This window comes from Centruroides sculpturatus, unplaced genomic scaffold (assembly GCF_000671375.1).
Source record: "Centruroides sculpturatus isolate CEXI.00-Female unplaced genomic scaffold, Cexi_2.0 scaffold325, whole genome shotgun sequence".
Taxonomy (NCBI): Eukaryota; Metazoa; Arthropoda; class Arachnida; order Scorpiones; family Buthidae; genus Centruroides; species Centruroides sculpturatus.
This window is the reverse complement of record NW_019384556.1, coordinates 588941-602935: the sequence shown is the minus strand read 5'-3', so window position 1 is coordinate 602935 and position 13995 is coordinate 588941. Positions and strand designations below refer to the sequence as shown.

At 28.9% G+C, this 13995-nt stretch overlaps 1 protein-coding gene across 1 annotated transcript; it reads left to right on the top strand.

Annotated features, from left to right (window-relative positions):
• Positions 1-1860: 1860 nt before the first annotated feature.
• Positions 1861-13183, top strand: LOC111623877 (protein cramped-like). Its single transcript, XM_023366599.1, has 9 exons — positions 1861-2088; positions 2189-2563; positions 4456-4714; positions 5916-6229; positions 6314-6488; positions 6583-6666; positions 11082-11281; positions 11361-11492; positions 11571-13183. Exons 1-9 carry the CDS (start codon positions 1876-1878, stop codon positions 11685-11687), a joined length of 1869 nt encoding a protein of 622 aa, XP_023222367.1. The 5' UTR covers positions 1861-1875; the 3' UTR covers positions 11688-13183.
• The last annotated feature ends 812 nt before the right edge of the window (positions 13184-13995 follow it).

Genomic DNA, 13995 nt, shown 5'->3' with positions numbered 1-13995 from the left:
AATAACCACCAATTGCGATTGAGGTGAATTCATTGCGAAATGGTCAAATTTCCTGCAAGTTTCTCAATATCATGACTTAAATTTTGTAAATAATTTTAATTTATAAGTATCAAATGATCTATTTTTCTGAATATGTATTAATATTTATATTGAAAAAGTTTTAATTTTATAATATAAAAGATCTAATGTTTTATCAAATGTAATATACACTAAGGCATTTTATATATTTGTTCATTGAGGATTGCTATCATCTTTCATGATGCGTTACTTTGTAACAGCATTTGTTTCTATAGTAACGANAGATCAATAAAGATGATGTAAAATGCCTTGTGTCTATTTATGCACCTAGTAGTGAAGAAACAAACAAAAAAAAAAGGAAGACACGGTCTCTGAAATACATAACTATTAAGCTAATCAAAAACCATTATGTAATTATAAAAATTACTGCTTAAGCTGACTGGTATATAATAAAAGTTAGGCTGCAGTAAGAAAACGACATTTAGATATGACATTATTGATGACTCAACTTAATATTTGTTTATATTTTGTTAAATAGTTTTTAAAACACGTCTTGCTCTAAGGGGTCCAGAAAGAGCATTTTTCATGCTTATCATACATTTACATGGTTGTCATTAGATAACCAGATGTTTGGTGACAGACAACATATCTGAGTTGAGTCATCCATAAAAACTTCTCGTGTACTTCAGACTCGAATCTGTCCATCAGAATGGCCAACCGATAACAAAGAAAAATTGATGATAAAATACAAGAAGTTTAGGTTTATTTAAGATTAAATAGTAAAGGTTTTATTTGAATAATGTTCAACCTGAAATAGTAACCACATCTTGTCTCTAAAGCTTGAAATAATAATTTCCCTCGAATACTACTATTTGAGGATTTCCGTAAACTTGGGGAAATTACAATATTTATTAATTTCACATTAACTATAGTAGCTAGATGCTATATTTAAGCAACAAAAATAAAACTCTTAATGGAAAATGAGATGTAAAATTACAATATGCAGTAGGTGTATTGTTTAATTATTTTCTTATTATTAGTATAACACTCGTTATAAAGAAAGATATCGGCTGCCATTCTGAGTATTATAATATGTTTAAAAATCAAGCTTTCCTAAATAAATATTTAATTATTATTAATAATAGACAACAGAGAATTTTGTGCAAATGAAATAATAACCACCCTTGAACAGTAACTACCCTTGAATAGTAATGTATAGAAAATATGCAGTTCACATTTTTAAGTTTTTTTTAATGAAATTAAGATATGATAGAATCTCTAGAGTCGATCATGTGCCAGTTTGATGTGTCCAGTAATCCAACATTCCGCTGCGGGGTGATACAAATGAAATTTTTGTGTTACCACTTGATGTATGTAACAGAAAGAGAGAGATTAATATACTTGTATACTGTCAGTTGTTAGTTTATTGCATATATGGTCGGCAAAACAGTTACAATTGTGATTAATATGATAAAGTAACCTGTGAACCAAATATGCTTTTTACTGTATGATATGTACTGTACATGCATAGAAAATCCAGTAATCTGACAATATGTTGTAATGCAAACTCTCTGGTGCAATGTATATCAGATTACAGAGACTCTACTGTATATTATTTTACTCTACTGTATTTTAAAATTATAATAAGCAGTTTTTCATGTTTGAAATTATAAAGTAAATTAAATAAATTAATTATTTTAATATGTAAGATAAAATTTTGATTTAAAATAATTAAGCTGAATATTAGTTTCTTGCATTTTAATTTCATCAAAGTGAAAAGTCTGCCAGTTTCAAAGTAACATGCAAATTAAATTTATAAATTTATATCTGAAAAAATAGTTTATATTAAGTTACTAAATGGTGATTCACTTATTTCAGTTGGGAAGTCCTGAAAAAATTGTATTAGAATATGATTGGGAACAACCGGCAGCAGATGAGAAAACTTTGACTGATGCAAAAAACGAAAATGTCTTATCCGAAAATGTTCAGAAACTTCAAAATTTAACTCTCGTACTTCAAAAATTGCTTCAGATGGCATCAGCAACATTTAATGATTTTAAAACAAAGCAGGTATGTGTTACAATGGACAATTTTAACTATAAAAATGAATACCAAAACTTAATCTTTTATAATTCAAAAATTTTAATATAAAATTTTTAAAATATTTTAGCAAGAACCGCTATCTCCAACTTGTCGTAATAACAATAGATCGACCAATGCTAATTCTGCTGGGAAACCAAATACGTCAAGAAATTCTACAAGAAATCCAAATATCAGATCAGGTGTTAGAGGAAATCAAACTTCAAATATTAAGAATGCCAACCAAAAGTGTTCGGAGCAAAATTTAGAAATGACGAATAACTGTCAAAGTGCAATCAAAACTATGGGTGACAATATAACAAATATTAATCAGACATCCAAATCTTCTGCAAACGATAACATTCAAGCAGACAAGCACGTGTTTGTCGTTCCTGTTGGTACGGCTCCTCGAACAGTTAAGCAACCTGTTATTGCATCTCCTGACGATATTAGAGAGCAGCTAGATGTAAGTTTTTGTCTTTTATTTCAGTTATCCTATAAATTCCCACTGTCATCTATCTGTTCGTCCAACTATCTCTCTGTCTTTCCTTAATCTAGAATAGAGTTAGATAGATGAAAGCCATGATCAGATATGGAAAGATTAGGAGCAGGAGGCCTCAATTAACTATATATGAACTTCTGGTTCAAAACAGAAGTCACATTATTTTAATTCAAACATTTTCCCCTAAAAGGTATTAGATAGATAACCTGCACAACTATTGCTAATGGAAAAGTATGATGTACAGGGGCAAATCACTACTAGTTTGAGGTGGAGAGCATATATTTTTAATTAAAAAGTTATTAAAAATATGTTTAGAAATTGCAGCTGGCATTATGATGATGTCACAATAAATAATTGCTCATTACTTTTAGAAATAGATTATAATTAAATAATTTTCACTATTAAGTATGTAAACAATATAATTAAATACATTATAATAAAAACCACATTATCTTTTTTTTTGGAATGTTAATAATTAAGTAAGATTAATGATTGGAAAAACACTTTTCAAACAACATTCCAATTTAAATTAAATATATAGGTTGTCCGCAAAGGTACCGCATAAGTCATACATCCTGCACTTCCACTTTGTGATAGATGGTGTTATTGCTTGCTCACAGATGTTCTGGTTTTGGAAGGCTTCTTTGCCAATCACATAATCTCCCTCTAGGTCTCCAGACTTTACTTCCCAATATTTTGTGGCCTTTGACAGACATGTCCAGCATTTGTTGTAGGAGAAACTGCAATATTGTATGTGAAACTTTATCTTAACTTTTCCCATTGCACAGTAATTTTTCAGACACCCTGCATATATTAGTCGTAGAAATCAGTTGTGAGTCCACGGATTTTTACGGGACTCTTAAAAATCTGAATTTTCTGTTAATTTTAAATATCCTCGGAAAAAACCCGAAGAATTTGAACTAGATCAGATTCACCAATTGTATAACAACTAGCTGGGAAAGTTTACACTTAGGTGTGAAGAATGCTCCGTCATCGTCAACAAAAGTCAATCACATGTCAGCTTTCTCACGAAAAGATAAAAGGAGAGATCACCAGAAGCTCACGGCGTTCGCACACGAAAGGTATTCTTGTGTTCTTCGATCTCCATGCCAAGGACTGTGATCCCGTCGGAGAAGACACCAAAGACACCACACCCTTCCATACAGATGACGTTTGCCAACACTCCCTTCCATCGAGAGGTATTTAGGGGATTTAGATTTTGAAGCTCTCTCTCTCTCGAACTAGAAATTAGGTCAGTGACATAGCTACGAAAGTAGTCGCCATATTCTGTAAATATTTTAATATAACTGCATTTAACCTTAGTAATAAGTTTGCCTCCTTAGTTTAGATTTAGTTATATAATAAATGCTTGTTATTATGTTGAATCTGTCTCCTGTCATTTAAAGACACCTGTCATTTAAGGACACCTGCTGACTTACCGACGCACTCTCCACTCGATTTGCCCTCCTAGTTGTCCAACTGATTCCGAGATCGGGTTTTCCCAACCCCTGCAGAGTAAGTGGTCATTTGGGGATTAACCAGTGACCCACTGCTAATCTCACACAGTTATCATTCAGATACATTATGAATTATATAAGAAATCATTGCAAATTATGTTACAATTAATAGAAATTCACTAAAAGCAATAAATTCATAGATAACTTTCAGCTAAAAGCATTTTTTAACAATTAAATATATGTTTAAAATGAAAAAAAATTGAAAATACTGTTTGAGAAATGAAAAAAATAATAGATTTGTATAAACAAGTTATCACAAATTTCTTTTTGCATTGCATTGTTATTGAATAGGCAATAACATTTAAATCATTAAAGTAACAAAATTTTAAATTTTTACAGAAATTTATTCCGACATTACGCAGAGGAGGCAGCAGAATGAGAAGTCGTAAACCTTTGGTAGTTCAGAGGCCTCTGTTACCTCGTGGAGGCATAGGGCCTCTCGACGGTTCCCAACCTATGACAGTTGTCCATTTAGTGCCTTCCAGTTCACAAATCACTCCAATTACAGCAGTCATTCCATCAACGGCAAATCGGGGTGCTGGAAGCAATAAAGTTGTTCTTCCACAACCAAAGAAAGTTGTGAAGTTGTTGCCGACAGGTAATTTTTATTCAGTTTGTTACTTGTACTGTATATTTTTATCATTTTTGTGATCTTATTTTTGAATTTTAGAATTTTATACTCTTTATACTTACATTATGAAGTATACAGTTTAATAACAATGTGATGGTTAGATGAGTGTACAGAAATAATGACTTTTTTTAATCACACGACTTATGAGTGAATTGGTACAAACTTCTCTCTTAACGTCTATTTTTGTTGTTGTAGATTTTATTTCTTTCTTATTTACACCATTTTTGTTCCATTATTATGAATATTAATTGATGATCCTTTTTGAGTAAATTATACACTATCCATTAATTCTTAATTAAACATTCTCAGTCATCCAGTATGATATTTATTCTCCACTCTTTCCCCCTTGAAACTACTTAAACTAATGAAATGTTTATGCACCTTGTAAAGTTTGATTTTTATAAATTGTTCACAACATTTCATGTATTTTTGTTGGTGTTTTATTCCCAGTTTTATTTAAAATTTAATGTTAAAATATTCAATTTTAGAATTTAAAATGACACATCAAGAAAGATTTTCATTAGATTTTAATTTAATACACTCTTCCTGTGTTTGTTGAATATTTTTGTTTCAATTCATTTGTATTATTTTCTTGCTGTGCTTTGTATTCATTCACAAATATAAAAACTGATTCGATCTTGCATTCTTTACCACAATTTATTAATAGAATATTCAATTATCTCATTGTATTTCAATCTGAAAAAACTTAACACACAACTGTTTCAGTAAAACTAAATTTTTTAAACAGTGTTATGCAAAATTTCAATTTTAGATTATTTATTTATTAAATTATAGTTTGTATCTTTCATTTTAAATGATAATTTGCTCTTATTATTTCTATGTTACTACTATTATTACTATAGCATTAATTTTTTTTTTTTTTGAGATCGTGGACAGCCCACTTCTTTTCTTTGCTCTTTTCTTTTGCGTCTTTTTAATTCTTCCCTTCTTACCCCCTTGTGGCCCAAAATTCTTGACAGACATATCGATTTCTGTCAAGTTTTTGTCAGAAAAATTGATAATGAAAGTAAATCAATAATTATTTTGATCTTAATGTGAAATTTAAATCTATAGAATGAGAAGTAAACTCTTTAATTTTGTTAATAATAATAATAATAAAATATACATTTATAGTTTTTTATGAAATGTTTGATAAATAATATTTCAGGTACACCTGTTAATATGCAACCCATACCAGTTCCCATATTGAAGACAGTTGGAAATAATAGTGGCAATGTGGTATTACCAGCAAATAACATATCAACTGCCCAAATAGTTGTTTCTACCTCTACAGTTGTACCAACATTGGCAACTACAGCATCTAATGTTACTACTTCAGTGCAGCATGCTACTTCAGACCTTGCCACAATTCTCTCTACTTCGGAATCTACTGCTGCATCTCACGAAACAACAAATAAAACTTTGAGTAACTCCCCAATAAGTACAATTGTTTCTAGTACATCATCATCTGTAACTATTCAGGTAAATGAATATATAATTATATTATTTGATTTTAGTTGAAGAATAATTCAGAATTAATAATTTATTATACTTTTTTTATTGAAGCATGTGCCATTGGATGTATTATCAACTGCCAAAAATCCATCTTTGTCAAATATATGCATCACAACAACTTGCAGCTCATCACCACCACAAATCTCTATTCCGGAGAGTACATCTTCACCTACACCAACATCACCACCAGATATCTCATCACTTTTAGACATTTCTCTTAGTGAAGGTAATTATGATTGATAAACTAAATAAAATAAATCAAAATTTTAATATTTTTAAATACTTTATTCTCTAACTATCTTTTTCAATTGATTTTCTAGCAAATTTACAAACAGAATCAATTCCAGAACCCGGTTCAGGGCATCTATTAGGGTTTAATGAGAATTCAGATTCAAGTTTATCAGGTAATATTTTTGACATATTATGATTTGTTGGTTATGATGATAATATGATTGAATATTAGAATGAAATTATGATATTTATTCAAACTAATCAAAGTGAAATATATTACATTTTAAATTCTGATGATGATTTTTTTAATATATCGTAAGATATACAAATTACCAAACTGTGTATGGTTTATTCTATGAAGAGATCGTTAAATTTAATTGCAGTAATCAAGAACAGAAAATACAAAACTGTATTAGTTATTAAAGAAACATATTAAAATTACTGAAAGAAGTATGAACAGAAAAATTTACTATGCTTCTTTATTAAACCAAAGAATCAATGTAATTGCTTTTTATACTTCAATTTTTATGCAATTTTAAGAAGCACATAATATACACAGATAGATTATAAAAGAATTTTATAAAAAAACAATTCAATTTGTTAATGAAAATTTTTTGTTTAAATTCTTTGTCTTGTGGGCACTAAGACGGCCTTTGTTGGCAAGGCCATTATGGGTTTGACCAAACTCATAATGGGAGAGCTAAGTCATGAGGACTGGGGTATCTGACAAATGATTCCTGAAAAATTATTGGGTTTTCAACCTGTTCAAGTTTGATTCTGGGTCCACCATAACAGTAGACTGGCACATTAACTGTTCAGTCATTTAATTATCAATGAAAATTTGGTATCCATCAAGAATAATAAGTTTTAATAATTTTTAGATGTTTTTGAAGCTGTATGTAGTCGTTTTCTTTCATAGTAAATTTAAATGTGATAAAATGTTTGATAAAAGTAATTAGATTTTTAAATTATAACTTAAGTTCCAATAGACAGCTATTTAAATATCGACGAATGAAACTNAATTTGATCTCCCAATCAGAGATGGTTGATCTTAGAAATTACCTTCCTCATTAAATCTTATAATATTTTATCTATTTTTTTAAAATTTTAATATTAATTGGATTACAATTACATGAATAAGTGAATAAAAGTGAATTACAGTACATGTAGATGATAAGTATTTAAGAAAATGATAAACATACTTAAAAAATTTGTATGCAAATAAATTTTCAGAACTTAGTTGAAATAACTTAAATCAAAGAAAAGTGAACGAAATCTGTATCACCATATTGATTATTGATACAAACATGATATTGATTATTGATACAAACATGATTCAAGCATTCTTTTAAGCATATGATTTACGAAGTAATAAATGCAGTAAATACTGGATAATAATCAAAACATTTACATAACAAAAAATCCATATGATTTATGAGATAACATAAAAGGCACATGAAATGAATATCTGTATGACTTATTCTTTTTCAAATAATAATCTATTAATTAATTTGTGGTGAATGATTGAATGCTTGGCATTATTAATAACCAGACTGATAATCTTATTTTATTCAAACTATATATTTATTAAATTAAAATGTCTTGTGTTTTCCATTTTTTAGGTATTTTCTAAAATGTTTTTAACTTATTTAATAGATTTCCTGAAATTGATTTTTTTCACACATCTAAAGTTCAACAAATGATGGTGAATATTTTATTCTGTTTTGCTAGAGAATATCCACATATTTCTTACAGACAGGTAAGTAAATGAAAATTTTCATGATGTTAAAATTTGCTTTTGATTTAAAAAGTAATAATTTGAAATGTTTTTCTGAAATAATTTTAGGGAATGCATGAATTACTTGCACCAATAATATATGTCCTTCATTCGGATCAAGAGGCATTTTTTTCTGCTAGTAAGACTGCATCTATAAAATTAATGTAAGTTACTTAATTTAATTTAATTTAATTAACATATTTATAATTTTTACATTTTTTTTTCTTTTTCAGGGAAGTAATTAAAGTTTTATTGGATCCATCTTATACAGAACATNTTAATGAAAATTTTTTGTTTAAATTCTTTGTCCTGTGGGCACTAAGACGGCCTTTGTTGGCAAGCCCATTATGGGTTTGACCAAACTCATAATGGGAGAGCTAAGTCATGAGGACTGGGGTATCTGACAAATGATTCCTGAAAAATTATTGGGTTTTCAACCTGTTCAAGTTTGATTCTGGGTCCACCATAACAGTAGACTGGCACATTAACTGTTCAGTCATTTAATTATCAATGAAAATTTGGTATCCATCAAGAATAATAAGTTTTAATAATTTTTAGATGTTTTTGAAGCTGTATGTAGTCGTTTTCTTTCATAGTAAATTTAAATGTGATAAAATGTTTGATAAAAGTAATTAGATTTTTAAATTATAACTTAAGTTCCAATAGACAGCTATTTAAATATCGACGAATGAAACTAAATAAGAAATTACACCTCAGTGCAAAATTTCCAGCAAAGAAATTCAATATTCTAATGTTTTTGGCCACTATTTCAATGGCCCTCGTCAGGAATTGTGGAATGGAAAAACTGTTCTATAAATAGAATGCCTTTGTGGTTGTGTATTGATGTTTATCCAATGAAACTAATATATACATGAGTTGAGCTATATGTCTAGTCAGATATTTTATAAATTTCATTGTTTAAAATATCTGTCAAGTATGTTTTTTCTATAAAAGAATGAATATACAATCATATTCTTATAATAAAAAACAATATACAATAAATTTTTTATATTTATGAGTTCACTATATGTGACTCATATATGTGACATATTTAAACAATTATTATTATTTGTAAGTTTAAATTTACACATTATGATTATTGACAGTTGTGATTGTGTAATTTTACGATCTGTCAGGTCTTCTAAATTGAATGGAATAAGTATTTCACTTTATGTGTTTGTAATTTATTGAAAATAAGTAATGTTAACTTAGTAAGTTTCGCTGTATATAAATAACTGTAGTATATATATATGCATATTATACAGTCTACCCCAAAAGTTTATTTTTTAATGTTCTGCTTGTAGTAGCCGGTCCTTACAGCACACATTTCTTCCTCTATTCTTCTTTATTTTGAGCACTTTTTTGAGTTCTTCATATTTCTTACCTCCTTTCAGATCATCAGCCATTTTAATCGAATACTTTTTCTATATACATTAGTTATTATAACACTGTATTATTATATTAACACATTATATTAATTAATACTGTAGAAATATTTTTAAAATTTATACAATAGTTGTTGCCTATTCATTTATTTCTACATTATTAATGATTTTACAAATACAGAGTAAATTCAATGTACATCGTTTTTCATTAACTTTATATGCATATAAATTACATATGCAAATTATATGCAGATTTTTCATTATTTACAATAAGCTTGTTTACCAATATCTTAAAAGTTTTCTATTTTGCAGCATATATGCTAAATTTTTTTTACAGGTTTATAATTGTTTAATATTATATCAATGACTGATATATATATTTAATCATAGAAATTGAATGACTCTTAAATATAGTCGACCCCCCTATAACACTGTTGATTTTTCTGTTTTATATGAATTCCATGTTGTATGAGTCACTTAGATTTTACAAATACGTGAGCCATTCACAGCCTGGCACACGTATTTGTAAAATCTAAGTGACTCGTACAACATGGAATTCATATAAAACGGAAAAATCAACAGTGTTATAGGGGGATCGACTTGTACAAGGTGATCAAAAAGTCATTCACATCAAAGTTTTAATTTGTGTAAATTGTGTCAAATTATTTTTATTACGTCTCATGTCATGATATGACACTATAATGACTACTGACTATTAATAAAAACTCTGACTTTTGTGTGAAAGTCATAAAATTGGCTGCAGTGTAAGTTTGTTCATTGAGGAAGTGATATGGTTTTTATCCAGGATTAACAGATTTTCATTGTTGAGCATTATTTTACCAGTTGCTCGTGTTGCTGATGAGTTTCATCAGAAATATTCAGATTCTGCAGTTCTTGAGAGAATTCTTTGGCAACCATCTTATTTCTAAAGGATTGTGGCTCCCAAGATTGCTAGATTTGTCACCCACAAATGTTTTTCCTTGGGATATTTCTGTGTATAAAAATAATCCATACACAATAGGATGGACTAAAAAGAAAAATAATAAAGGCGATTGCCAGCATCAGTTTTCAGGTACTCCACAAGATGGCATCATACATGTAAAGAGCACAGACCTGCACTCGTGAAAGAGGATGCCATTTGGAACATATGTTGTAATAACATGATTTGGTTTTGCTTTTCTTAAAGATCAGATTATAAATGTTATTTTTACTACCTTCTGTATTTTTATACATTAACCTTACAAAATAAAATTGATTTCTAATATGCACATGCATGACTTTTCAATCACCTTGTGTTATAATATTGCTAATTATCATCATTATTATTTTAATCTTAAATCTAAAATAAAAATAAAATGTTTTAAACATTTAATATGCTAAAATATAATTTATATGGGTATCATTTTACTATTTTTATTGTATTTAGCTGCATTTGGATTACCAAGTTCATTGTCCTCGAATAAGATTGAGAAAAACATTGGAAGCACTCAAACATGTATTTCCTCCTGCTTAAGTAGGGATCCAGTTGTGGCTGCTCGTCAGTCTACACCACCTCAAAGTCCTCCTTCATCGAGCCATTTCAGGATATGTTCACCGGTGCCCGAAAATCATTGGCTTAATGGCGAAGTATATAATTTATAAATAAAATAACTTAAGGCAAATATTTTATTCCTATTTTATTAAAATAAATCTCTTTTTGTTTCAGAGTGCTGATTTTTCTTTAAGTAGCTTATTGAATACTTTGGAGAGTCCGTGTAAACCGACACCCGTAGTTCCATCCATTAACATTACGACAGACAGTTCAAATTTGGATCCAATTGCTAGGTTGGCACCTGATGTAAGTACTTCTTTTTACAAAAAGATGCATTAATATTTATTAAGATTTACAAAAAGTAAATTTTTTTTTATTTTTCAGGTTGATACACAATTACAGTGCCTGATGAACGAAAGCAGCGTCGACTATGTGGCAAAATTTGCCGATCTGGCTGCACAAATTGCCTCCACATCGTCCGCAGAGACCAAATCGACCTGACGTCTCGACGTCAATTCACATTTTGTATATTATCTTGTACATAGACAGTCAAAGCGATAACAATCGTGCATATTTATAACACTGCATAGTTTGCATTGCATCAATCCACCAACTTTTAAAAGGGGCCTTTTAGCACCTCATCTCAATGTATAAAATAGCTCACACCCTAACATTTCTTTATAATGTACAGTATAATTATTATATAGGTCCTCATTGGCGACTATTTATCAGTACCAAAGCTCATACAAATATACGAATGTTAATTTTGTGTAAATTTGTATTTGTCTGATTAAGACTGTTGTTGTGATTTTAAAAAATAATTTACTTTTAAAACAATGAAAGAAAATAAGTTTTAAAATGTTTATGATAAAATTCAAGCACCTGGTTCACTTTATACTGTTTACTATATATACATACATACATATATATATATATATAAACCAGTTTGAAGGATCTTTTAAAAGAAATTCTAATACTCAAATTTCAAATTGAAGAAACAATGTGTAGATTCTTACCTCAGAATCATAATTTTAATTCATCATATTTCATGAAAATCTTCACTAAGAAACATTTGCGTTGTATCATAAAATAATTTATATTTTGAGCAAACGAATTTCGTAAATGTTTTTATTAATTTGTAAAATGTTGTGTTATGTTTGACTATGTGAACATAAAATTTTGCTATTAAAAAATTTGAAAGAAAGGAACAAAAGGATTAAGATTTTAATCTAACAAATAATAATAATAAAAAAAACCTTTTGACAAATTCTCTATATTTGTCTTTTACTTGTACTGTTACTTAGAATTCAGAGTCGGTACTCAAAGCCAAGTTCGTGGCTTAAACATAGATTTTAACAAATTTTAAATTGATTTTAGAAGTGTTGGCATAATCGACTTAACCATAGGATACTCTTTGACCAATCTAATAAGTTTAATGCTTTATTATAACTTAGTGATTAATTAAATATATACAAATCTTACTGAAATATCATTCGAATCTATGTTCAGAACTGCAAATCTCTTATTACAATGTGTTCGATATGTTTGCCATCAAATTTAACAACATTTTCAATACAGAAATCATTGTGGCCTGCATATTCTCCATATTTGAATCCTTGAGGCTTCTTTACATAAAGGTATATCAAGAGTATACGAAACCAGTTCAAGGACTTTGGAAGAGCTATCGAGCGTGAAATCTTTGTCATTCTGAGAGATATTCTTCAAAGCATGATGTAAAACTTTGGAATAATATTAAGGAAAATCAAGATTGAAGTTGAAAAATTTGGTATTTGAGCAAGATTTGTATATCTTGTTTCATTTTATGCATTAAACTGCAGTGTTCAGGACATTCTGTATCGGCAATATATTTAATATACGAATGAGTACGTTCTCCCACCTCTAGCAATTATTGTTAAGATAAACTCTCAACATTTCAAATATAAACAGATATTTCATAAATTAGTTGTGTTAACATGTGGATTAATATTAAATATTTATAAAAAATTATCAGAAATAAGAAATATATAAATTTCTAGATAAAAATTTGTAAAATTAAAACATCAATCTGTGTGTATGTCTTCTGTGCATTTGCATCTCTTGCATACATACAGTGTCTTCTGAAAAGAATTCTACCATTTTAAGTTATTGTTAATTATTATCAGAGAATGTTATAATGTACTGTACATTAAACATTAGTAAAACTGTCCAAGTTTTACATTTGTTCATTACAATTTCTTCATTCACCTCAGGTTGCATGGCACGCATCCAACTGATACTTGTATTTTTTCCATGCTTGCTACAGCACTATACCTTCACCCTCGGCAGCCACAATTCTACATCTGCAGATTACTTGTGTTGTGAAATTACGAGCAATTCCAATTCTGCAAACTTCAGAACACAAAACTCCTTCACTATTGCAGAGTAAACATTTTTGTTTACAGCACTTTCTAGAGGTAGTAAGCGACGAGATGTTCGAATGTCGACAGAGTCAAAACTCGGATGGTTACTCTATCAATTGGCGTATGCTGCGTACTTCTCGGATGAGAATTAACATACAGTAATTTAAAACGGTAGCATTCTTTTTGGAGGATCCTGTATTAAATGTATTGTTGGTACATAAGTTGGTTATTAGTTCCACATGTAAAATATAGAATACAAAATGTTAATTTTTGAATTTTAAACTGTTTTTTTTTTTAATCAAATATTCAGAATACAGGTATTTTTATGTTTTTCATGAAGATTATATTCATTTTCCTTTAAATCACTTAGCAAAATTCCAACTTCTTGAAAGAAAATTAATAGTAATTTA